This window comes from Pygocentrus nattereri, chromosome 30 (assembly GCF_015220715.1).
Source record: "Pygocentrus nattereri isolate fPygNat1 chromosome 30, fPygNat1.pri, whole genome shotgun sequence".
In the NCBI taxonomy this organism is placed as follows: Eukaryota; Metazoa; Chordata; class Actinopteri; order Characiformes; family Serrasalmidae; genus Pygocentrus; species Pygocentrus nattereri.
Window position 1 is genome coordinate 2,677,819 of NC_051240.1, and position 23,408 is coordinate 2,701,226.

At 41.2% G+C, this 23,408-nt stretch overlaps 1 protein-coding gene across 2 annotated transcripts; it reads left to right on the forward strand.

Moving 5' to 3' along the window:
• Window positions 1-716: 716 nt before the first annotated feature.
• ilf3a (interleukin enhancer binding factor 3a) lies at window positions 717-22,137 on the forward strand. Of its 2 annotated transcripts, XM_017715739.2 has the most exons (19): window positions 717-830; window positions 2,612-2,764; window positions 6,552-6,669; window positions 7,292-7,482; window positions 7,850-8,015; window positions 8,240-8,387; window positions 9,952-10,043; window positions 10,999-11,094; window positions 12,278-12,389; window positions 12,708-12,805; window positions 13,176-13,278; window positions 13,366-13,470; window positions 15,551-15,741; window positions 16,507-16,644; window positions 18,220-18,357; window positions 18,538-18,681; window positions 19,962-20,070; window positions 20,709-21,026; window positions 21,518-22,137. In XM_017715739.2, the coding sequence occupies exons 2-19, from the start codon at window positions 2,646-2,648 to the stop codon at window positions 21,643-21,645; spliced, it is 2,514 nt and encodes an 837-aa protein (XP_017571228.1). In that variant the 5' UTR covers window positions 717-830; window positions 2,612-2,645; the 3' UTR covers window positions 21,646-22,137. The 2 variants fall into 2 exon arrangements, with proteins under 2 accessions (XP_017571228.1, XP_017571229.1); XM_017715740.2 differs by lacking the exon at window positions 717-830 and having other exon boundaries at window positions 2,648-2,782.
• Window positions 22,138-23,408: the final 1,271 nt, after the last annotated feature.

Genomic DNA, 23,408 nt, shown 5'->3' on the forward strand with positions numbered 1-23,408 from the left:
CGTTAGTTGTTTTATATGAATCCTGTAATACTGCTATTGACCTCTTTCAGAAGATCATGCTTGTGTATCCTGGACTTTAGGTTAACGTACAGTCTGTGTGGTGTCCACCAGCAGGAGAACACACTGAAAGTCTCGGACAGAATCTTGAAAACTTTGAAACAGAGAGAAGTTCAAAGCATTTCTACGTCACACTTCAAACTTAAATCAACTTGTGGATTCGTGACAATGTCGAGGCCTAAAAAACGTTTTTAATCTGATCTCTTCCCATGGAGCTCTTGCTCAGACGACTCTCAGGGGGATATGATCTGCTGAACACGCCGTCATTAAAGCAAAAGGGAGACGTCACCGAATATTGAGAATTTCTGAGATCCACGTGAAAACGTCAGTGATCTACTTTCCAACAGTTTCAACTGCTGAACTAAGCGCATTAGAATCTGTAATAAAACTGTTAAATTAGTAAGCGAAGCGAAACTGAAGCCCCGGCGCTCTCCGACCATAAAGACCAGCACCGGGCCATGAAATCAAATCAACTCAAATTCAGCAACCTGGGTGTTTTTAAATGTGCCGTGTTGGCGAGTGTTTAGTTCAGTGTGTTTCACTCATTCTGGTGGTCTGTAAAAACGCTTATTCAGCGAATTTAGCTTCAATGGCCATCGATTAGCACTAGCATTAGCATTTCGGGGGGGCTGCTTTTACTCCTATTTCCGGTGGCCTGTCGCGGGACCGGAACAGGAAAAAGAGTGTTGCAGGTTAGCCGAGCTAGATTCAGTTGAGCTACAGTTGACAACGCTAAGATAAGCTGTATTTCAGCCCCTTTCCTGCACTGCACTGTGAGTTTTTATCTAGTTTATGCTCGTTTTTTTCTTAAAATGCTCACCCGAGGTGCTCAGGAGCGGGTTAGCTGAGGCTAATAAAGCCGCTAAAGGGAGAGAGCGCAGCCGCGGTGTGTTTACTGTAATACAGCACTGGGGCGGTTATAAAGGGCAATTTCAGGGATTTACACACCGTCTTACTTTAAATCACCTCAGCTGACACCCTTTTTTTTAGTCTGAATGTTTTACTTTAATCGCATTAAACGGACGCAGCCGTTGTATGATTCGAATTCTCCGTTCCACCTTAAATGGTGCCGCAGCTTCATTGAGGCTATTCTGTCACCCCAGCCTGTGAATGCATCGTTTAAGGTGGATCGGACGGTTCGGCAAGGTGTGCCTTTTTACACTTAACCGCACGCTTTCCTTCCGTTTCTAACAACGAATAAAAGTAGGATTAATACAAGTGACCTCAGTATAACTGGCAGATAGCTTTCATTCATTGTTAGCTAACCTACCTAACATGTTCCTCAATACATGCTGATTTAGAGCCTCTGCGGTTATGAATATTAATAAACAGCAGTGTAAGGCTAGCATCCATCCAATGAAGCTTGAGGACAAAAAGATCACAAAGACAAACCCTCCTAAAGAAAGATGCTTCTCTGCGTGGTAAAACGGTCCTTCAGATCTTCAGAGAATGCGTTGTCCGTGGTTCTGTAGGAAATTTGATGAATACCAATGTTTATTAACTACATCAAGGCCCTTTTTGGTTCTATATAGAACCACCATATTCTCCATCAATCTGCAGAACCATTTCACCATGCAGAGAACCATTTAAGTATGTAGTGTGTGAATGTGTTGGTTCTATGTAGCACCAAAAGAGGTTCTGCCGTTGTTACAATGTTGAACTTAGGAAGAGCTGTTTTTTGTGCTATATAGAACCTTTTTAAAAAAGGTTTTATATAGAACCGTACACAACAGATTCTCCATCAGTCTCAAGAACCATTTTACCAAGCAACGAAGCATGAAATGGTTTAATGTAGAACTCGTGATTCTAAATAGAACTGTTGCCTTTACTAAAGAACCATTGAAGAACCGTCTTTTTAGGTGTGTATGATAAAATAATATACAACACATAAACAAATGAGAATAATTAAATAAATAGTAGCAATAATGATTAGGGCTTCATAATCAGGGCATCAGCTGATTGTTTTGATTTAGGCCTGTCTCAGTTGCAGTTTTTTGCATATACTGTGTGTGTGTGTGTGTGTCATACATTGTGAGCGTTAAACATAAAAGGACCCATATTCTACATATTTCTTGAATTCGTTCTGTTTTTCCTTTGTAATGTCTGTGTGTGTGTGTGTGTGTGTTTTTAACTAAGAACAGTCACATTTCAATTTTTACATGGCTCTCTTTATCCTGACTGATATATGCAAATGATCTCTGTTCTGATTGGTTGCGGCCCATTAAAAAAGTAGTCCTGAACGAAACACGGTTTATAACTTCAGTTTGAGTGGGTTGAGCTAAGCTGATGAAAGCTGAATAGGAGAATATATCTTTAAAAATTGGTTGATTGGACCCTTAATAACATTTGAATTATCTAAATAATGAATAAAGAAGCAATAACAGTAGTAGTAGTAGTAGTAATAATAGCAGACGTAAAGCAGCAGTATTAATAGAAGGAGTGAGGAGTAAACAGTTAAAAGAGGAATAAGAAAGCAATAAGTTCAGCTGGAGAGAGAACATGAAAACTGCCTGTAGCTGCTTCTCTTAGTTCTGTTTTCTGTTTGTTCCTGCAGGTAAAGGAGACTTCAGCAACGGGAGGACTTCACCATGCAGAGGGAGAGATTTCCGCACCCTGCGTGGGACGAACACCAAGCGTACGAGGAGCTGCTGTACTGGGACAGCCTGATCCAGGAGGGGCACACGCTGCACCCCCGCGATTATGATAGGTAATTACAGAACAGCAGGTGAGACAGGTGGCTACAGACAGGCTCATTCACTATGTTTACACCACATGCTCATATTTATCATTGAGATGTGGATATGTTGGTTTGTCATGAGCTTTAGGAGTGCAAAATGTGTTGAAGGCAGAGTTTGTGAGTTCGGGGTACACAATATGGCAGTATTTTAATCTTTACTGTGCTTTCCTGTGTTCCTTACAACCATAACTTGAGACAAAAACAGCCACACCTGGGATTTCATAAGTTTCCAACCTTGCACACGTCAAGATCAGACTGGATCCTGTCAGTCTGAAGGGTGGAGGGTCCTAATTTTAGAGTTCTTGTCTGCAGCAATCACTTGGCTGAGAGTGATGTTTATAAGACTCCTTTGGGTTCATTCATGCTCAGTGGTTCTGCTCTACCTGCTGTTTACTTTGGAGCAATTTTCAAAAGCCCATCGTTCATGAATCTGTTTATTCAGGGTCGTCCACACGGCTCAGCGCAGATGATCACAGACAAGATGAAAGGGAGAAAGTCGGCCTCTCATTCAAACGTCAAACAAAAAATGGCGTGCGGGTGCCAGAATATGACTGCAGCACCATTTAAGGTGGAACAGAATATATGAATAAGAAGTCGATTTCAGCTTCATCAGAAGTTCAGAGTCTATCAGTTTACTGAAATTGCAGATGCAGCCTGACCCAACAGAGCACTGCAGCTGCCGATTTCTGCTGATTTGTTGGTCAGTGCTGGATGTCTCTGATTAGCTGACTCAGTACAGTAACGCTGAAACCACGACTCTCTTTGCTCCTCGCTGTAACTGTGTCAAACCTGAACTCTGTGAGGTTCGTTGTTCTTCCTCAGTGATCTGTATGATCTGACTCTCACCATCACCTCCTCATTCACAACACTTGACACTACATGTGCTTATAAAAACATTAATGTATAAAATAAACATAAATATTAACACACCAACAGGTTCCAGTCAGGTTAGCTGAGTTAGCTCTCTATGCTAAAATTAATTACCTTGAAAGTTAAAAATATTATTTTGGAGCGCAGCTTGTATCCTTTATTCTTCTTTGTGAGTGTGTGTGTGTGTGTGTGTGTGTGTGTGTGTGTGTGTGTGTGCTTTTATAAATCAGTCCACATCACCACCTGAAATATGAGGAAGCTCTTCAAGACACCTCGTAAAGCATCTTACTTCCCTGTTTTGAAACAATCAGCAGGCTAACCAGATGTGTCACCTTTTCCTGTTAACAGCTTTGGAGTGTGAAAAGAGACTGTAGAGGACATTGTGGATATTAACAGTACTTAAAGAACTCTGACTAACTCTGTGTTTCATTACAAAATTACCTTAATTTGGTCTGTTTCATTGGACTTGGTGCAGATCTTTGAAGTTGAAAGTTTTTCTTCATTATTATAGTATTTTATGTGTAACACCACAGGTTCTCTCTATTTATCTGTTCCAACTTGAACAATGAAAAATACGGCAAAGGAGACCCCAAACAAGAAGGGGAAAACATTTCACTTTTAAAACTGCAACAGTGTCTCCTCAGTTCCCAAACGCTTACAGAGTTTGTTAAAAGAAGAGGTGGTGAAACACAGCGGTAAACATGCCCCCATCCTAACCTTTTGGGGAAAAAAAAGGGTCGTTGGTATTAAATTCAAAATGGGCATTTTTCAACATTTGATGTGCTGTTTTTGAAGTCTTTTCTATTAAAAATATGATTTGTGTTTTGCATGTCATTGCTTCTTATTTTTATTGACATTCTGCACAGCATCCCAACTTTTTTGGAAAAGGGGTTATAATATAAGAACTGAGATCTTTCAACAAAAACAGTATATGCAACCTCTTTTTTTTTTTACACTATACAAGCATGATATGGTTTCATGCCTTGTATATAAATAATGTGGACGTTAAAACAAATTGTAAAGGCTATAAGACAATAGAAAATAAACTGATAATTAAAAAAAAGGTTGGAATGGGTTAATATTGGAACTAATTGGGGTTTCTCTTATGTGTGATTGAGGAGGATTGATTTACAAAATGCTTTTAGTGAGTCTGGTCCACTACAGTTACACAGTCTGGAGTAGGTGGTGATTCAGCTGCATCAGTTTTAGAATTAGTTTTTAAAATATTGAGTAAAGTATGCACCTAAATAAAATTCTCTAACAAAAAGATCCATACAGCTTCCTGCCTATGACATTAGGGGCTGGTAGAGGTGGGAAAATCATTAGTTAATGAAGGTTCAAAATAGAGGCTGAAGGTTTAAAATTGTATTATTATTATTTATGATTTGTTAGATTGTGGGGCAGTCGTGGGCTGGAGGTTAGGGAACCAGCCCTGTGACCGGAAGGTTGCCGGTTCGATCCCCGGCTGACAGTGCATGACTGAAGTGCCCTTGAGCAAGACACCTAACCCCCAACTGCTCCCCTTGCGCCGTGGATAGGGCTGCTCACTGACCCCTAGTGTGTGTGTTCACTAGTGTGCATGTATGTGGGTGTTTCACTGCACGGATGGGTTAAATGCACGGGTCTAATTTCGCGGTGACCAATGGTCCTCGATTCTAATTAATGGATTACCAAAATGCATTTTTGTTTTGGCCCTCTAGATGGCACTGTTTGTTCCAGGTGAAGGCGAGGCTTCTGTCAGTGGTGTTATGGCGGACAACACGCTCACTATTCACACAAACACGCTTTACACTCGCCTGCTAGAGTAAACTGCTGTGGATAATGGCATTTAAACACTCTGCTTAATAATGTTTTTCATCTGCTTTTCCTCAAATAATAAAAACAGAAGTGTAAATTAAGATATCCTTATTAGTCCCACAACGGGGAAATTTCACCTCCGCATTTAACCCATCCGTGAAGTGAAACACCACATACACACTAGTGAGCGCACACACACACTAGGGGGCAGTGAGCACACTTGCCCAGAGCGGTGGGCAGCCCTATCCGCAGCGCCCGGGGAGCAGTTGGGGGTTAGGTGTCTTGCTCAAGGACACCTCAGTCATGTGCTGTCGGCTCTGGGGATCAAACCGGCGACCTTCCAGTCACGAGGCTGGTTCCCTAACCTCCAGCCCACGACTGAATGAGAAAAGAATTAACTTCATTGGAAAATGTCATATTGTGATACTTCAGGAAGTTTTTTGATCTAATCAGTTAAAACATTGAGAAAAAAAGCCCCTAGTGCTACATTTTAAAAATAGTATCAAAATCTGTGAACACAATGATTCTTAATCAGTATTTGGTGCTAATTCCAGTTAGACGGACTAATTTTTGCACACTTAATAATGAAACATGCAGTTGGTTAGCGTGTTCTACACAATATGTATCAAGAAAACTGTGTTGTGATACATTTTATCATGATGATGATATATGATCATATTACCCAGCCCTATCAAAAACTATGAATCCAATACATTTTAAAAAAACTTTTCACACACTGTGCTGCACTAAATCCAGTTTAACAGGACTAATTGTGCTGTCTTCTTAATCAAACATGAAGTTGTTTAAATCCTGACAATATCCATAACATGCTCAGAAAAGGATATTGTGATGTCATTTATCACGATAATGATAAATAGGGTCATTTTGCCCAGCTGAAGATAAAACCCTTCTTGCTTATGAGGATATAAGTTGCCATTGAAAGTAATACTCCAGTATTCATTATAGTTCTTGAAATATTACAGTAGAACTGTGTTGTGGCTCAAGTGTTATGATAATACAGTGTGGTGAGGCCTGCAGTGCTTGTCCAGTGGAACTGATGTCATATGGAGACTGTTTGTTTCTCTCTCAGGTTTGAGGAGTTGCGGTACTGGTATGACTGCCTGTGCTACGAGGAGGAGCTCCGACACTATCACGCTTACATGGCCGAGTGGAAGAAGAGACAGGCTGAGTTCCCTCACGGAGAACCGGTGAGCCATGATCAAGATCGTTTTTGTCAGCCCAACCATGATCAGCAGAACAAAACCATGTTCCTGCAGGTGCAGCAGACGCAGGACCTGTGTTCAGAGAACCACACAGTACAAATCAGATAGACGAACAGTGTTTTCACACTCAAACCTGCTACATTACCTTTACTGATGATGTTCAGGCTTTGTGTCGTTCACTTTGTCACTTATGTCATATTTTTCCAGAAATATTATATTTGCTCTGAAAATCCCATTAAACACAACTTTACAACCTTTAGTATGAACTACGAAGAGCTACTTCAGTTTTCAATCATGTTACATTTATGTTTTTGTCTTATTTCTTATCCAGTGGGAAAAAAAGACAGTGTGAAAAACAGTAAAAGATTAGAAATCTTTAAAAAAGGTAAATAAATAAATGAAAAAAGACGAAGTAGATTGAAAACATTAAAGGGAAGTGGTCAGTAATTTTCATATGATCCACACAGTCGTTCTGATGGACTGTAATACACAACAAGAAGTATAGGGGCGATATGACTTCTATTGTTTACTTTAAAAAGTGCTCTGTAGGCGCTGATGAAACTGTGCTCTGTATATTAAATCTCCTATTTACCTTCTGTGTTCTCAGGCCATGAAGCCTCCACCTCAGCGCACCTTCATCAATGAGGACCGGCACGTAAATGCCAAACACACCAGTGTGTATCCGTCCCCAGAAGAGCTACAGGCTGTGCAGAACATGGTGTCCCAAATAGAACAGGGGCTGAAGGCTGTTTCTGATTGGCTGGACGAGCAGGAACCAGCCAATGGTGCCTCTCAAAGGTGAGATTTGGGCCAACTTAGCAGCTCAGTACAGTTGCCTTAAAGATTCTTGTTGCATCCTGTTATAGTAAAGACAATGTTGGCAATAAGAATTGAAGACAAAACTGAACCCAGAATTGAGCCCTGGGGGAGACCTTTAGTGATCGATAGAGGCTGCAGGGGTAAAACTGAATTCATGTGAACTGTTAGAATCAAATACTCCATTTTGCTCATTATTCACAGAAATCAATTCACAGAATCCAACTTGAGGAGGAATAGAGATTTAATTCTTCACAGAAATGACTGGGGCTGGGTTAGTGAGCAGTCAGTGAGTGTTCAGGGAATTAAAGTCAAATTACAGATGAATTGATTATGTTTACCTTTACAGTGAGGGGTCAGCAACCAAACTGAAGGGAGTTCTGCGGGTTGGGTTGGTGGCGAAGGGGCTGCTCCTGAAACAGGATTTGGACCTGGAGCTGGTTCTGCTCTGCAGTAATGCACCAACCAGTACAGTACTTCAGCTCATCACCACTAAACTCACTGAAGTCCTAAAGGTAACACTGCGCTCCATACAGCTATATGGATAATACTCAAACACATAAACTCAGTGGCCACTTTATTAGAAACACCCACCTTGTGCTTCCGCTCACTGGTCACTTTATTAGAAACACCACCCCTATGGTCAGGGTAAACAGTGCGAGTCGAAGGTTCACTCAGATGTTTACTGAAGTGATCTTGTCTGAAGGTTTTGACCAAGCATTTGCTGCTGTTTTTTCAGACGCAGACGGATGACGAGTACGTGGTCACTCCGTCAGCGGCCGACGCTGCTATTCTGGTGAAGACTGTGAAGGAGCCGGTGCTGAACCTGCAGATCCACTTGACGTCCCCGATGGTCCGAGAGCAGACAGAGAAAGAAGGCTCTGGAGGTACAAACTGGCCACCAGGTTTACTTACCCTCCGTCTCACGCACCCGTGCAGACCTCAAACGGCCTCATGATGAACCTGGGGAAGCTTTTCTTCCTCACTTTGGTTTCTTTAATGTTTAAAGTGTTCATCGTTTCAGTGAAACCTGCGAACGTACGTATACTCTGCTCTGAGGGTTTGCTTTGCAGCAAAAAGTCAAGCGTTCCAACAAAAGTGCCATGTTGATCTTTTTTAATATAATTTTTGTATTATAAATAATTCACCGTGTTTCTGCTGTATTTGGTATGTGCTAATTATGTACTGAACGGTTTTATGTTACAGTTCCTAAAGCCATTCTGACCTCTAATTCAGTCAGCTGTAGTGTAGCATAGGTGTTTTGCTGCAGCATTTACCCTGCCTGCGACACTGTGAATTGATTTAAATCAATCTACTGCTGTTGTTTCCTGTGATTCTCAAAAATTTGTGCTCCCTCCTCAGCCAAGCCTTCTAGTGTGTGAGTTTTTAGGGACGGTGGACTTTTGGCCAACCGGAAGCTCTCTGACTCTCAGGGGGCGGGCCAGCTGGGCCTGGAGGCGGGGGAAAGGGGTGTGTTTTTTTTATATATATTGTTTGTCTGCTCAGTGATGTCAAAGTCAGATAAAGCCAATTGTTTGCCAGCAACAGCTTATTTGCCAATATTATGTAATCTTAAAGCAGTGGTTCAGTGGAAGCTGGGCTCGTAACCAAATGTGATCAGCCGAGATATGTTTTTTATCCCTCTGAAGTTTGCTTCTTTACTTTTTTTGCAGCTAATGTAGCTAACAAGTAATAGAAGCTTATATCCCACCAATTAGCTGCCTAAATAGCCTCACAGCAGTCTGTTGTCTAGGAGATGCTGCTGTGTTAACATACTTAAGTTCATGTTTATAGATGAACATAATGTCAGAAACCATAAAATCAAGTCTATCAGAGATACTGAACAACTCCACACACGTCAAGGCGAATGTACAGTTAGCACCATGCTAATCTGAGTCACAATAAATTTCACCAAGTGTGTTAGACATACAAGCAATTGGTCTTGGTGAGTCACACCTCTGTGACATTAACACACTGAACAGACCAGACAAGCGCACAGACTGATGACAAGGATTACACTAAGAGATAAATCCAATAGCCATACAATAAATAGACTTGCATATCTGTACATGTGAATGTCTGATGACATACTATAAAACTATTATTTACAGAATGATAGGAACATCTGGACAGCTGTGTATATAATCATTCTGTTCCATGGAAGCAAACTTCAGAGACCAGACGTTTCTTGGCTGACTACGTTTGAGGTAAGGATGGAGGTACTTGGGGGATTTTCCAAATGAAGTGTCTCTCTTTAATGTCTGGATTAAACCACTAAATAAAATCTAAACCCGCACAAAAGAGTTTCTAGACAAAGTAACCTTAGCGCACAGACTCCGCCCCTTTGCCCCACCCCTCTTGTGGCTGTGTAAGCTGGCTCTGCCCCGTGGTGGGAGGTCAGAGGCCCCTTGGTCAAACTGTGCCTTTCTCCTTTACCCCCCGCGCTGGTAGAGTCGCAGTCGACCTCGGCCCCCCCGGACACGCTGGACAGGCAGAAATGCCTGGCTTCTCTCGCCGCTCTCCGACACGCCAAGTGGTTCCAGGTTTGCACCCCGTTTTTATCTGTCGAACCTCTTAACCTTTGACCTGCCGTTTCCGTGGGAACCCGGGCACCATACGCTGCCCACCAAAAGTTTTGGGAAACCTTGTGGTTCCTAATGTTTAATTTCTGCTGTTAATTTAAAACGTGGAAATTTTAATTTTTGTACAAATTAGCAGACATGGGTAGTAACTACTCAAGGACTTGTGCTTCAGTAAAATATATAAATTGATGAGACTCAGTTTTTTTTTTTTTTTGTCATTAGTATTTAATTATTAATTCCTTTTTTTGCGTTAAAATACCTTCACATTAGTGTCTGACTGCACTGTGATGGAAGACGTCAGATTTTAGAGCTTTAGTGTTTTATTTTAGACCAATTTTAATTTAATTGACACCCACTGCTTTTCTGGAGTTTAATAAATACCTCATCAGATATCAGTCTAAAATATCAGATCACGTACTGATCTGATACTGATTTTGTTTTTTGTTTTTTTTTAATGCAAGCAACTAATTATACTCGCATGATTGTCATTGTGCTCCCGTATTTGACGTATTAACAAATTAGCAATGTTTTCCTCGAAATACATTTGATTAACACTTTATTATGGTCAGTTTTTGTAACCTCAAACTAAACATGATCATTTGTTTTAAAAACATCTAGCAAAGCAAGATGTCCCTCAACTTTTAGCGGGCAGCGTATCTGACCTGATTTGGTGAAAAACGTCTCTGAGTATTTGACTGTTGAAACGTTCACAAGTACAGTTTGAACTGAAAGTGCGTGTCGATTGTGGACGTTTAACTCAAATACTGCTCTTGTGTCTGATCCTGCGGGGGCCCTGTGTGTCACGGCCTTTGGAAGGTCAGAAGCCTATGCTGTAAAGTGATTGTGAGCTCAGGTTTTTGTGTGAGCGAATGTGATGCGCCATTGTGAGGATGATTGTTGTTTTTGGTGCTGACAGGCTAAGGTTAACAATCTGCAGTCATGTGTGATCGTGATCCGTATCCTTAGAGACCTCTGCGCAAGAATCCCCACGTGGGCTCCTCTCAAAGGATGGGTGAGTGTCCTTTGTGTTCTTTGTTTTGAAACTCATGAGTTTTCAGCGTGTGAAAAATAATCAGTTATTCTCTTTTGAAAGATTCTGAATTGATTCACAAAGCAGATTTTCCCACTGTTCTTACTGTAAAATAAATACTCAGAGACTTTTTAATAGAGAATGTTATGGCATTGGGTGAGTGTGTGTGATTGTCTGTCTGTCTGCCCTGCGATGGACTGGCAGCCTGTCCAGGGTGTATCCTGCCTTCTGCCCAGTGACCACTGGGATGGGCACCGGCACCCCCCCCGCGACCCTGAGGGAGAAGCGGCTTAGAAAATGCGTGTGTGTGTGTGTGTGATGGCATTAATAAAATGTACACATCTGTAGTCACAAATTTGGTTTTGAGTAGAAAACAAAAATCATAGTAATATGTAAGAACATAACATTAACTAGTATTTTTTGGATTTAACACTGTGACAATGGAATTTGACTGGACCACCGACTGGGAAATTTGTACCTTGGTGTCAGAGTTTGGCTGGGCCATGAAATGAGGACTTTGTACCGTGACAGATGAGTTTGACAGGGCCGTGAGACAGGGACTTTATACCATGAGGGTGGTGTATGACTGGGCTGTGAGATGGAAACTAAATAACATGACAAATGATTTTGACTGAGCCACAAGGCAGGGACTTGACGCTGGAGTTTGACTCTGCTGTGAGGCAGGAACTTTGTACTTTGATGTCAGAGTTTGACTGGGCCATGAGATGAGGACTTTGTACCATAACAGTAGAGGTTGACTGGGCTGCAAGACTGGGACTTTGTACCATGACATTGGAGTTTGAATTGGCCTCAAGAAGGAGACTTTGTATCTTGACGAAAAATTTGATTGGACCGTGAGGTGGGGACTTTTATACGGTGACGGCAGAGTTTGACTGGGCCACAAAGCAGGGACTTTGTTTCAGGGCGTTGGAGTTCGATTAGTCACTGAGACATGGACTTTGTACTGTGTGTAGCATTTGTGTAAAGCACTGTTGTCTAGTTTTGAGTATAGTGTGTGTTTGTGTTTCCTCTACTCTCAGGCTGCGGAGCTGCTGTGTGAGCAAGTGTTAATGCTTTAGAGGGTACTGTATTGCCCTGTATTGTATTGTGTGTAGTCTGTAAAGTGGTTGTGTGTAATGTTTTTTCTGCTCTGTGTTTCCTGCAGGCTCTGGAGCTGCTGTGTGAGAAAGCATTGTCCACCAGCGATCGGCCGATGGGTCCGGGAGAATCTCTGAGGAGAGTGCTGGAGTGTCTGGCATCAGGAATCTTACTGGAGGGTGAGAGTATATCTGTTTACACACTATAAACAACCAAAGACACAAATAACTGGTTAAGTATTAATACACTTGTCTTTCTTTAATATGCCTGTCATAATTCTACTTTTTAACTTGCAGTTATTTATTTAGTTTTACTGATAGGACAGTTATTTTAAAAAGTCGCACAGTAATCCTCAGGTAATGGTACACTTCATTCCAGCTTTTTTAAATTAGCTGTTATGTAAGATATCTGAATCAGTTCCACAAACAGTGGAATTTTTAGTTTTATTTCATTTATTTTATTAATAGGTTTGTGTATGTTTTGATCTCTCTGTACAGACGGTCCAGGTGTTGCTGACCCATGTGAGCGGGAAAGTATGGATGCTAGTGGCCACCTAACCCGACAGCAACGTGAGGACATTACCCAGAGTGCACAGGTACAGACATCAATCACCCGAAGTGCCTCTTTTTGACAATCTTAGAAATTCTGTTCTACACAGATTGCTTTGTCTTGAATTAAAAAAAATCATAAATCTTCAGGGTAAAAAGGCTTTTGAGTCTGTGTGTAGCATAAGCCCTGCCCCTCCATGCCCACTTTACTCTGATAGGCTGCCTAGTTTGAATTATTAACAGTGAAAGACAGTAAATGAGATCCTCTGTAGAGAGTGAGGGACCAGTCAGACGTTTGATCAGTTCGAACTGAAAAAAGAACCAGTAGTGCTACATTTAAAAAAAATTACTTTGACTGTACTGTATTAAAAAATAAAAAATACATGGCTGTACTGACTAGTTCTTTCTGTTTCCCAGTTTGCTTTGCGGCTGGCTGCGTTTGGGCAGATGCACAAAGTTCTGGGGATGGACCGTCTCTCACCCAGAGCGGCCCGCATGTTCAGTGACCTACACTACACATGTAAGACCCTCTGTAACAAACTCTGCCTGTTCATTTCTGTTAGTTTCATTCTGTGTTTGACTTATGTTCCTGTTTGGCCCTCTACAGCACAGGTCCCGGGAGCTTTTCCAGGTCCGTATGTCCCGAAGCGTCCGCTGGAGCCATATGCAGATGAGGACCCCAATGTGCGGAAGGCCAAATTCCCCCGGAAAGGCAAGCACCAGTGATTCATAGCCTGGAAGAGCACACTAAAATCCAAACAGCCCCGGTCTGCATTTCAGTTCAGAGTAGATCCAATCTGGCAACAGTCACATTAGTGGGCGTTAACTTTAGGAACACCCCACCCCCTGCTGCAGTATGGCCCCACCCCCACTCACTGACCAGTCCACCGAAACGGTTATTTCCTTTTTTTGGTTTGTTTGTTTGTTTGTTTTGTTTAAGATGACGTATAGACGCTGTTTCCTCCTCTCATGTTTTACTTTTAAACTTTTATCCAGATTTAATTGGATGTCTTGCAGGAAAAACTTTCATATGATATTTGTATCCTACTGCTGATTTTCTTTTATTAAATCATTAAAACGAAACACGTCTTGAGTTTTTTTTTAATGCTTAAAGTATTAGAACATTTGATAAAAATAAAATAAAAATTAGAATTTGCGATGTTCGCGGCTGCGTTATTTCAGCTTTCTCGCTCTTCTAAATGAGCTGAGCTCGGTTTGACCCAAAGAGAGAATTTCATATGAATCTCGTATTTTTGTTGAGCAGGGCTTCATGTATTTTTTTTATTTATTTATTTATTTTGTTTTTAGTACTGAAAGACGAGCAGAAGAACTAATGGAGCCATAATGTAATCTTTGAAGAGTGTTTTCTTGCTTTAAATGCTGATAAAATTCAACTTGATTTGATATTTGACAGGAAAGTTGGACGAGTGAAACACACCGAGTTATAACTCAGTACATAATCTGTTTGCATTTTTCTCTTTAGCCCAAATGCAGGAAACATTAAGTGTCTAAATTTACACAGAATTCACAGAGCGTTGTTCACAGAGCACACATAGATGAGTGTTTATATTTATATATATATATATATATATATATATATATATATATATATATATATATATATATATATATATATATATATATATATTAGTATCAGAAACCACAATCAAGTGTAATTATTACTTTATATGGTCTGAGGCAAAAGTGTGAATTAGGCATGCAGTTAGCACCACGCTAATTGCTAAATGGTATTATCTTCTATCGTCAGCCACAGCGAAAGTGCTAAAACTAAAGAAACTAAAACCAATAAGTCTTTTATTGTCACAGCATGTAGTTGTTAATCTGGTACTTCAGATAAAATGTGCAGAAATATCTCCTTGTGGAGCTCCTTCGTCACCGTTTATTAGCCAGCTACTTTAGCTCGTTTCTTCTGGCATTAGCAGAATGTTCTGCGATGTGAGCGGTATAGTAGCAGTGGTGAAGCTAAGCTAACCAGTCATAGGCTAACTAATCTTTCACAGTCTAACCAGTCATCAGCTAGAGCAGTTTGGCTTAAATCAGTCATAGACTTCACAGGCTAACAAGTGATCAGCTTACCAGTCGCTCACAGGCTAACTAGTTGGAGGCTAATCATTTATGGGCTAAACCAGTTTTTCATAGGCTAGCTAGTTATAGGCTAACTAATCATTCACAGGCTTCATTAACAAGACTGAAAATCTCAAAGATCAAATGTTTGCAAACATTAAAATGAATTATAATGTCTTAAGTGTTTACCCAGCTCTTTGAGTTTCGGATCCAGGCGGGAAACCCTTCACTGGCCAACGCGGAATTCTTAGCCCTGAATCCCTAAATCCTGCTAGCCCTCAATAATAAAGCATGTTTTTAAATCCACTCCTTTGTGTGCAACTCACTCTTCCTTTGTGCATCTGAAGTTTTTAGCTTGCAAAGTAACCATACTGTCCTGTTTTAATAGTTGCGTACCAGATAAGTCTTCTTTTTAGCTAAAGTGAGATGTGTAAAAATTCAACAAAATGTTAAAGTGGAAGGTTAATATAAAACAAACAAACAAAACCTGATTATAAATTGTGTTTTAGATTCAGAGTTTGAGTGTCAATGTTTTTGGCAGTACTTTTTTCTCTGTTAACTGAATATCGTCATTAGTCAGACTCCGTGTCCTGATTATGGAGCACTGTTGTTTGGTAAAGGACATGTTGCCTTTTTTCTCTAATCAATGTCATTAAAACTGTTGCTGCAGTGTTCAGTGTACTGAGCTGTTCGTGTTTGTGTTGCAGAGTTTCGTGTTGAGCCTGCTAACGCTCTGATGAAGCTGAATCAGCTGCGACCTGGTATCCTATACCGCCTTATCTCCCAGACCGGCCCTGACCACACACCCCAGTTCACCATGGCCATCGAGGTGGATGGTGCATCCTACGAGGCCACCGGGTCATCCAAACGCAGTGCTAAACTGCTTGTGGCGCAGAAGGTGAGTTACTGCAGATAGTATGTACAGCGCAGGAACCATTTTACTCTTTCTTTAGTCTGTGTAAGGTGTGGGTAGGGCTTTACATTATCACTTAGTCATTAGAGAGGATCACGATTATTTAGGAGTTGAGTGTGTTGGGGTGGGGTAAATAAATGCACTCCCTGAAGTGATACTGACCTGGTGGTGGTGTGCTGGTGCGAGTGGATCAGACACAGCAGTGCTGCTGGAGTTTTTAAACACCTCAGTGTCACTGCTGAGCTGAGAACCAAAAACAGCGTCCTGTGACCACTGATTAATGACTGGAGGGTGACCAACACAAACTGTGCAGCAGCAGCTGAGCTATCATCTCTGACTTTACATCTACAAGGTGGATCAGCAGGGCAGGAGTGTCTGATAGAGTGGGAAGTAAGTGAGCACAGTGTTTAAAAACTCAGTCAGCTCTGCGGTGTTTGATCCACTCACACCAGCTCAACACACACTGACACACTAGCACTACATCAGTGTCACTGCAGTGCTGGATAAGTGCATTAAGACGTCTGGTTCCTATCACCACCACTGTGAACAATTCTAACTTTTCCCACCAAACCACTCTGAATAACTCTGTTTACTAACCATTTAATAATGCTGCAATTTAGAAGTCAGTGGAGGTCCCCTTTAATTTTTTTTCTATATACTAAATGATTAGTCATCAGCACAAGGCTCGCGTCCCATAAACATTCTGCTGGTAGATGAGTGTGATGTAATGAGAGTTGTATGTTGCTGCAGGCACTGCAGGCTCTGGGCATGTCCACAGGCTCAGAGACAAAAGCAGCCAGTCAGAGCCAGGGTGCGGATGGTTCTGCTACGGCAGCCGGCGACACTGGGACAGAGGGAGAAGGGAGTGCAGGAGAGGATGGATCTGAGGTACATATATCCACACAGCTCTCCACGTCACCTATTCACTCTATAAGAAGCATCTCCTCTCATCATCTCTCTGCTTCTCCTGGTGAGGGTTGCCATGGCAACAGGTAGCTGAGAAGGTCAGTCTGGACCAGTGGTCACCATCCCTGCTCCTGGACGTCCACCTTCCTGCAGACTTTTGTTCCAGTCCTAATCTACCACACCTGATCTGATCTTTTTCAGAAGCGGCTGTTTAGCTGAAGGTGGTGGAAGTGAAACCTCCTGATCTCCAGGGTTGGAACTCCCAGGACTGCATGGTTAAATGGTTCTCTGCATGGTGAAATGGTTCTTCAGACTGATGGAGAATGTGTTGTTTTTGTTCTATATAGCATCCAGAAGGCTGTATAACATCAAGAAGTTTCTTCTATTGTATACAAGCTTGATATCGTAACAGTAGCGGAATTTTCAAAAACACGTTCTCTATCAGTCTGAAGAACCATTTCACAATGCAAAGAACCCTCTACACATGCAGTTCTTTGAGTGCTCATGGTTCTATATCACTACTGTTTGAACAAAACCTTGTATCTCTATATGAAAATGACTGTTGCCCTTTTTATTGTGTGCACATTTCATAATTGTTAGAACAAAAGAAATGACCCAAAAAGTCTGGTTCCATTGAACCCCCCGACAAGGAACGTCATTACTAATGGTACCTATCTGAGTGTTTTAGACACTGCCATTTTGCAGCCAGAGGTAAAGATGAGAATGTAGGTTGGAAGTACACAGAGATTAATCTGAGGATTAAGATGATTTTTTTTGTGGGCAGATGTTTTCCCAGCTGTTCTGCTTGTTGTCTCCGGCTGGCTGGTTAATAGCAGAACACGCTCTGGAAAGGAGAGTGGTAGAAGTTTCAAAACCCTCCTTTAAGTTATCCACTGATATAAAAGGCTCTGTACGAAGCTGCTGATGTTCATCAGCTCTGGTTTGTGTACCTTCAGTGGATTTTTGTACGCTGCACATCATAGTGCGTGTTAGGTCAGGTCACAATACGTATTAGGTCTGCCTGAAGAATAAACATGAGAGTAAATAAGGTGTTACTGTAAGAAAGGCTGGGCAATATGGCAACAGTATATCAAGATACAGACACTTTCACGAAACACATTACACATCATTTTGTTTTTCTGAGAATGAATAAGCTGGAACAGACAAAATAGAATCTTTAGTGCCAACTATAATAGTAATAGTAATAATAATAATAATAATAATAATAATAATAATAATAATAATTATAAACCTTTAACTACAGTGATTTTTATTCAGTGTTTTACAAACTGCTTTGTACTAAATCCAGTTGATAGGCATTGTTATGCTCGATTTGTAGTGAAACATGTAGTTAGTGTTCTTTTAATTAATTTTAAATATTCTATCATGATAATAATAAAATATCACCACATTGCCCACCTCTAACTGTAGGTATGCAGAAAACAGTGTGTGCTAATTGTGTTTTTTGTTCTTGGACAAACTTAACCCACACAATTAATTATAAACAATGGAAATCAATAGAAGTCCTAAGAATTAATATAAGGTGTGTGTGTGTAGTCTGCGTTACAGGGCGGTCCCATCCTCACCAAACACGGGAAGAACCCCGTTATGGAGCTGAACGAGAAGAGGCGGAGTCTGAAGTATGAGGTCGTCGCTGTAAAAGGACGCTTTAACGACAAAACCTTCACTATTGAGGTGAGAATTTCACTTTGATGTTCACGTCCTTCTGCCTCACATGTGTTTAGAGTGTAGATGGCCTGTAGGTGGCACCCACACATTACTTAGGCAGCATTTCATTCCAAATCTCTCTCTCTCTCTCTCTCTCTCTCTCTCTCTCTCTCTCTCTCTCTGTCTCTGTATCTGTCTCTGTCTTAGGTGGAGGTGGATGGTCAGAAGTTTCAGGGTTCTGGTTCTAATAAGAAGCTGGCGAAGGCTAACGCTGCACTGGCGGCTCTGGAGAAGCTCTTCCCATACAGCTCCGTCTCAGACAGCCTAAAAAAGAAGAGATTTCCTCCTGTGGTAAAAAAAACAGATGCAGCTCCACTCAGATCAGCATTGAGCTGCTTTTCTGCACCACACACTCACACATGCACTCTCAGTAGAAGATCAGTAGCAGGAATGACTGATGTTGAGACCATCACACACAGCGCTTCTGATTGACATTTTATTCACCCGTCTCCCTGGCAACCTATGAACTCATGCAAGAATGTGAATGATGATTGGTCGTCGTCAAACTTGGATTGTTGCCAGTCTAATAAGCAAAATGTGGCACAAATTTATGGCACTATGATTATCTAATCTGACAGTGATACATCCTGTAGTCTGATTCCACTGTGAAACTAGATATCAGCTGGAGCGATCAGCCTAGTTAGCATAGAGCTGCACTGTTTCTGCTTTTTTTAGTCACTTATCAACTCCCATTCAGACACTTGTGCTTTTGCAGAAATAAACTATATAATCTGCTCTCTTAATAAAGTTTCTTCAGGGGTTTTTTTGCTTCATATACAACACATTCGCCATCAGTCTGAAGAACCCCTTCACCAGGCAGAGAAACATGCAAGCATACAAGTGGTTCTTTGAGTGTTCGTAGTTTTATATAGAGCTATTGTCTTTATTTTTAAAAAAAACCCTTGAAGAGCCAGAGCCGTGCAGCTAAGAGCAAAACTCATTTTGAGTCCAGTTAAAACACACAACTGACCTGTTAGCCTCTCCATCTTGCTGTAAAGAAGCGTGACAGTGATTTCATTATTTAAATACTGGCAGAGGAATAAAGGACTCATACACATCTCTAATTAAAGCCATAGATCAATGAAACATCTATCCACCAGTTTCCACCACTGTCCCAAATGTTATCAATCAGCTAAGACAGGTTTGGTGTCTGAAGTGTGCTTCTGTACTTTTAGCCCTGAGGCTAAAGCATCATGGACAGAATTCCTGCTTCCAGATGGGAACAACTGGTTGTTTTTTTTGTTTGTTTTTTTAAATTGAGGGAATAAGTCAAGACATCAGAAAAACTAAGATACAGGACAAATCCAATGAAGGAAAGGAAAAGGCTTGAACAGTATCTGGTATTTGGTCACAGCTATAAAAACACAATTAAATGAATGAATTAAAGGACCAATTTGGATTATAATGTTATCATTTTTCCTAACTCTTCCCCTTCTTCTCCCTTTTTCTCTTCCCCACCTCCCACACACCCTTCCACTCCCTCTCTACCCTCCCTCCATTAAGTTTACAACTGTTGTCTTTAGCCATGCGGTGTAGTTTAGTCCATGTTTATGCTAATTGTGTGTTTGCAGGGCTTTGGCAGTATGGCTGGGTTAGGGTTTAACTCTGCTGCCAGCAGGGGGCGTGGCAGGGCCCGGGGACGGGGCAGAGGATTCAACAACACAAGCTCCACTTTCAAAGGTGAGCAGCAGCTGAGCATAGTAACATCACATCACGTCACACAGTCTTCAGAACATCTATGAAAGATCTGGATGTCATAAACAAACAGCTCGAGACTTGGACGACAACTTTAGTGTCTTTTCGTCAGTCTGGGTCTATATGAGTCCGGGAGTAATCAGATTTCTGAACAGAATAAAATAAAAATAAGCATGACAATCAGTCACACTCAGTGTGTTTACCTGCGCTTAATAATCTGTATTTCTGCAATTATCTGATTATTAAGTGGTCATATAAAGACACACTCTGATATCTTAGATCTGATTAAGGTCTATAAATCTGATTAAGAACTCTTCCACTAAATTATATTTTCTGCTAAATTGATCAAAAGCCGCTTATGACATTTGAGTTTTATGTTGCGTTTACGTCACGTCTTCTTCTGTGAGTTTATTGGCTGGTTGTAAAGCAGAAATCCGATTACGGCCTGACTCATGTAGACCTGGAGTTTCCCCCCTTTTTTGGTTACCCAAGAGCATGAAAACAAACTGAACCAGTTACAGACCCAATCTGATTTTCTGCCCTCATCAGATCATTAAAATCCACCCACTGTTCTGCTTAATTAGCATATGTGATTTACATATTGGTGTCCACTGTGATTTCAGGTGTGGGTGGTGCAGCAGTAAGCAGTACAGCTATTGGCGGTGCTGCAGATGTGAGCGGTTCCACGTACAGCAGCACCGAATCCGGGCAGATTGACAAAGATACGACAGCCCAGTCTGACTCTGCCGGCCCGGACACGCCCACCTACCAGGCCGTCCCGCCCCCCGCTGCAGGGTACTACAACCAATACAGCCAGGCCTACTCACAGTTCAAGAAAACTGGACAGAACCAGAACCCAAGTCAGGCTCCCCTGGTTGGGCCAGATTACGGATACGGTTACCCCAACCAGGCCACGGTGGGGCAAGACTACAGCTATGGAGGTGAAACTCACATTTACAACTTCATTCATTTTCTTTGTTTTTGTGGAAACAGGAGCAATTTATTTATGCCAGCTGCAGTGATTAGTCAACAAAGTTAAATTAGTATTAGTAGAGAATGACAATTATTGTAAAAACAAAAGCTCCCTATAATGTTCATATGATCCACAGTCATTCTGACACACTGTAATACACTACAAGTAATGTAGGGGGCGCTATATCATATACTATTTCACAGCACCATGAAAGAATGCTTTGATGAATAAGTCAACACCCTAATTGATTGTAAGAATAATTAGCTGCAGTTGTAGTTTGAACATGTAGTTTCCATATATTGAATTGTAACAGGACGACTGTTGATGTTTCACATAGAAAATAGTTGTTTGCTTTTATATTCTTATATTCTTTGCTTTTATATTATATGTTTAAATATCAACTGTACAAACTTTAAGGAACTTCGTTGGTCACTGTTGTTTTTTTGCCTTGTTTTTCAGGCTATGGTGGTCAGTCATCGTTCGGTCCTCCTGGAACCACCTCACAGGATTATGGGTACCATCAGAGTGCCTACCCAAACCTTGGGGGTTACAGCAGCGGCAGCAACACTAGTTACAGCTACAGATAAACCCCCCTGCTCACCTGCACCCGCCCCCACCCTACCCACCGGGTCCCTCTAACAGCGCCTCCTGGAGCCCTGCAGAGAGAGAACCACTGGTTCCTGCTCTGTAGATTCAGAGTCTGTTCAGTTTAGTTGGCTCTGTCTGCGTTATTTTTGTTACTGGAACTTGTAGTTCATTTGTGGTTCCCGACGGCTTCTTGGTTATCTGTTTATTTTAACCCTGCGGTGATTCATGAGGCTGTCTGAGCGGAGAGGAAGTCTCCACATCATCCCGTTTATTCTGTTCTTCCATCAGGAACGTTTCCATCGGCTCGTTCTCTCCTTCCTCATCCGAGTGAATGTGAACTAGAAAGCACGTCTGATTACCTGCCGACCTGAGAGCAGTGTCTGTGTTCCGTTATCGTTCTCTCCCACTTGCTCTTCTGGCTGTAGCCTTGTGGTTTTAATTTGTTTGTCATATCACTGGCCACGAAAAAATAAAACATTTTCTATTTTTAAGGCAAAGTTGTTGGAGTGAGTTATTGCAGCTTGAACGTTCTTCACGTCTGTAATGTCCACCTGAAATCATATCTGTGACGTCCAGGGCATTTCCTGAACAGATTAAAGTCCTGCATCCAGAAAGTACCAAGATCAGCCGATTCCAAAGGGGAACGCCACTGATTTTTCAAAATTCCCCCATAATGAGTGTGTGAGATGTAAACAGAATGATTCGGAGCGGTTTGGTGAGAAATGGTTCAGATTTCTTTACAGTGGTGGTGATGGGAACCAGGGGTCGCCATGACTACAACACAAATATAGACGTTTTATTTACTATCCAGAACCACTAGTGACCATGTCTTCTGAATTTTATATAATTTATATAATTTTTTTAAATATATTTATATAATTTTATATAAGTTTATATAATACACCTTGTTGTGTAAATAACGTCCTCTACAGAGAACACATTTAAGTTTTCTGCAGATTTAATTAGATTTTTTTAGTTTAACATATGACACATGACGTTTGCACAGGCCATGTTTTGTTTGTTTTTTCCCCATCAATACGCTGAGTGCAGTAAATAAACGGTGAATGTGTATTATAATGTGTGCCTCTGTAGGGGATGTCTTTTTTTGTACTCAGAAAATCCACAGCACCATGAAATTTGACCAGGTGCGGACAAACTTTGGCATGCAACTGTAATGTTGATAGTAAAATAGTAAATATGTCAAATATTTTGCCTATGCATGGACCTCTGCACCATGAATAGACTGAATAAAGATAAATGACACTTTTCTAAAATATATGCAAGTGATGTTCACTGTGTTCAACAGTGATATTCACTGATGTTCTCATAGACTCCTAGTTATTCCTAATACCAATATTACTGCTATTAATATTAATAGTATAATCACTTGTAGGTAGTTTGACCAGAGGAGGATGGGTCCCCCCTGGTGAGCCTGGTTCATCCCAAGGTTTCTTCCTCAGTTCTGAGGGAGTTTTTCCTTGCCACTGTTGCCCCTGGCTTGCCCACCAGGGGGTTTCTGTACATTCTTACAGTCCTGTTGAAACTTTGTCTTTTCCGAGATTCTGTAAAGCTGCTTTGTGACAACATCCGTTGTAAAAAGCGCTACAAATAAATTTGATTTGATTTGATGAAGTTCATCCAGGTTACATAGGACAACCATGTTTTTTCTCAAGGTTCAAACTGTTCACGTAAAAGTTTCGGGAAACGGTTCTCCGTCCTTTTGTTGATTAAAACCATACACAAGTGTAAATTGAGTTTATAC

Bases quoted from the DNA above. Each gene is read 5' to 3' on its own strand.
- ilf3a (XM_017715739.2), top strand. From the start codon at position 2,646: ATGCAGAGGGAGAGATTTCCGCACCCTGCGTGGGACGAACACCAAGCG. The intron at 13,279-13,365 runs GTAAGACCCTCT...GGCCCTCTACAG, and splicing joins CAGTGACCTACACTACACAT to CACAGGTCCCGGGAGCTTTT. The intron at 15,742-16,506 runs GTGAGTTACTGC...ATGTTGCTGCAG, and splicing joins AACTGCTTGTGGCGCAGAAG to GCACTGCAGGCTCTGGGCAT.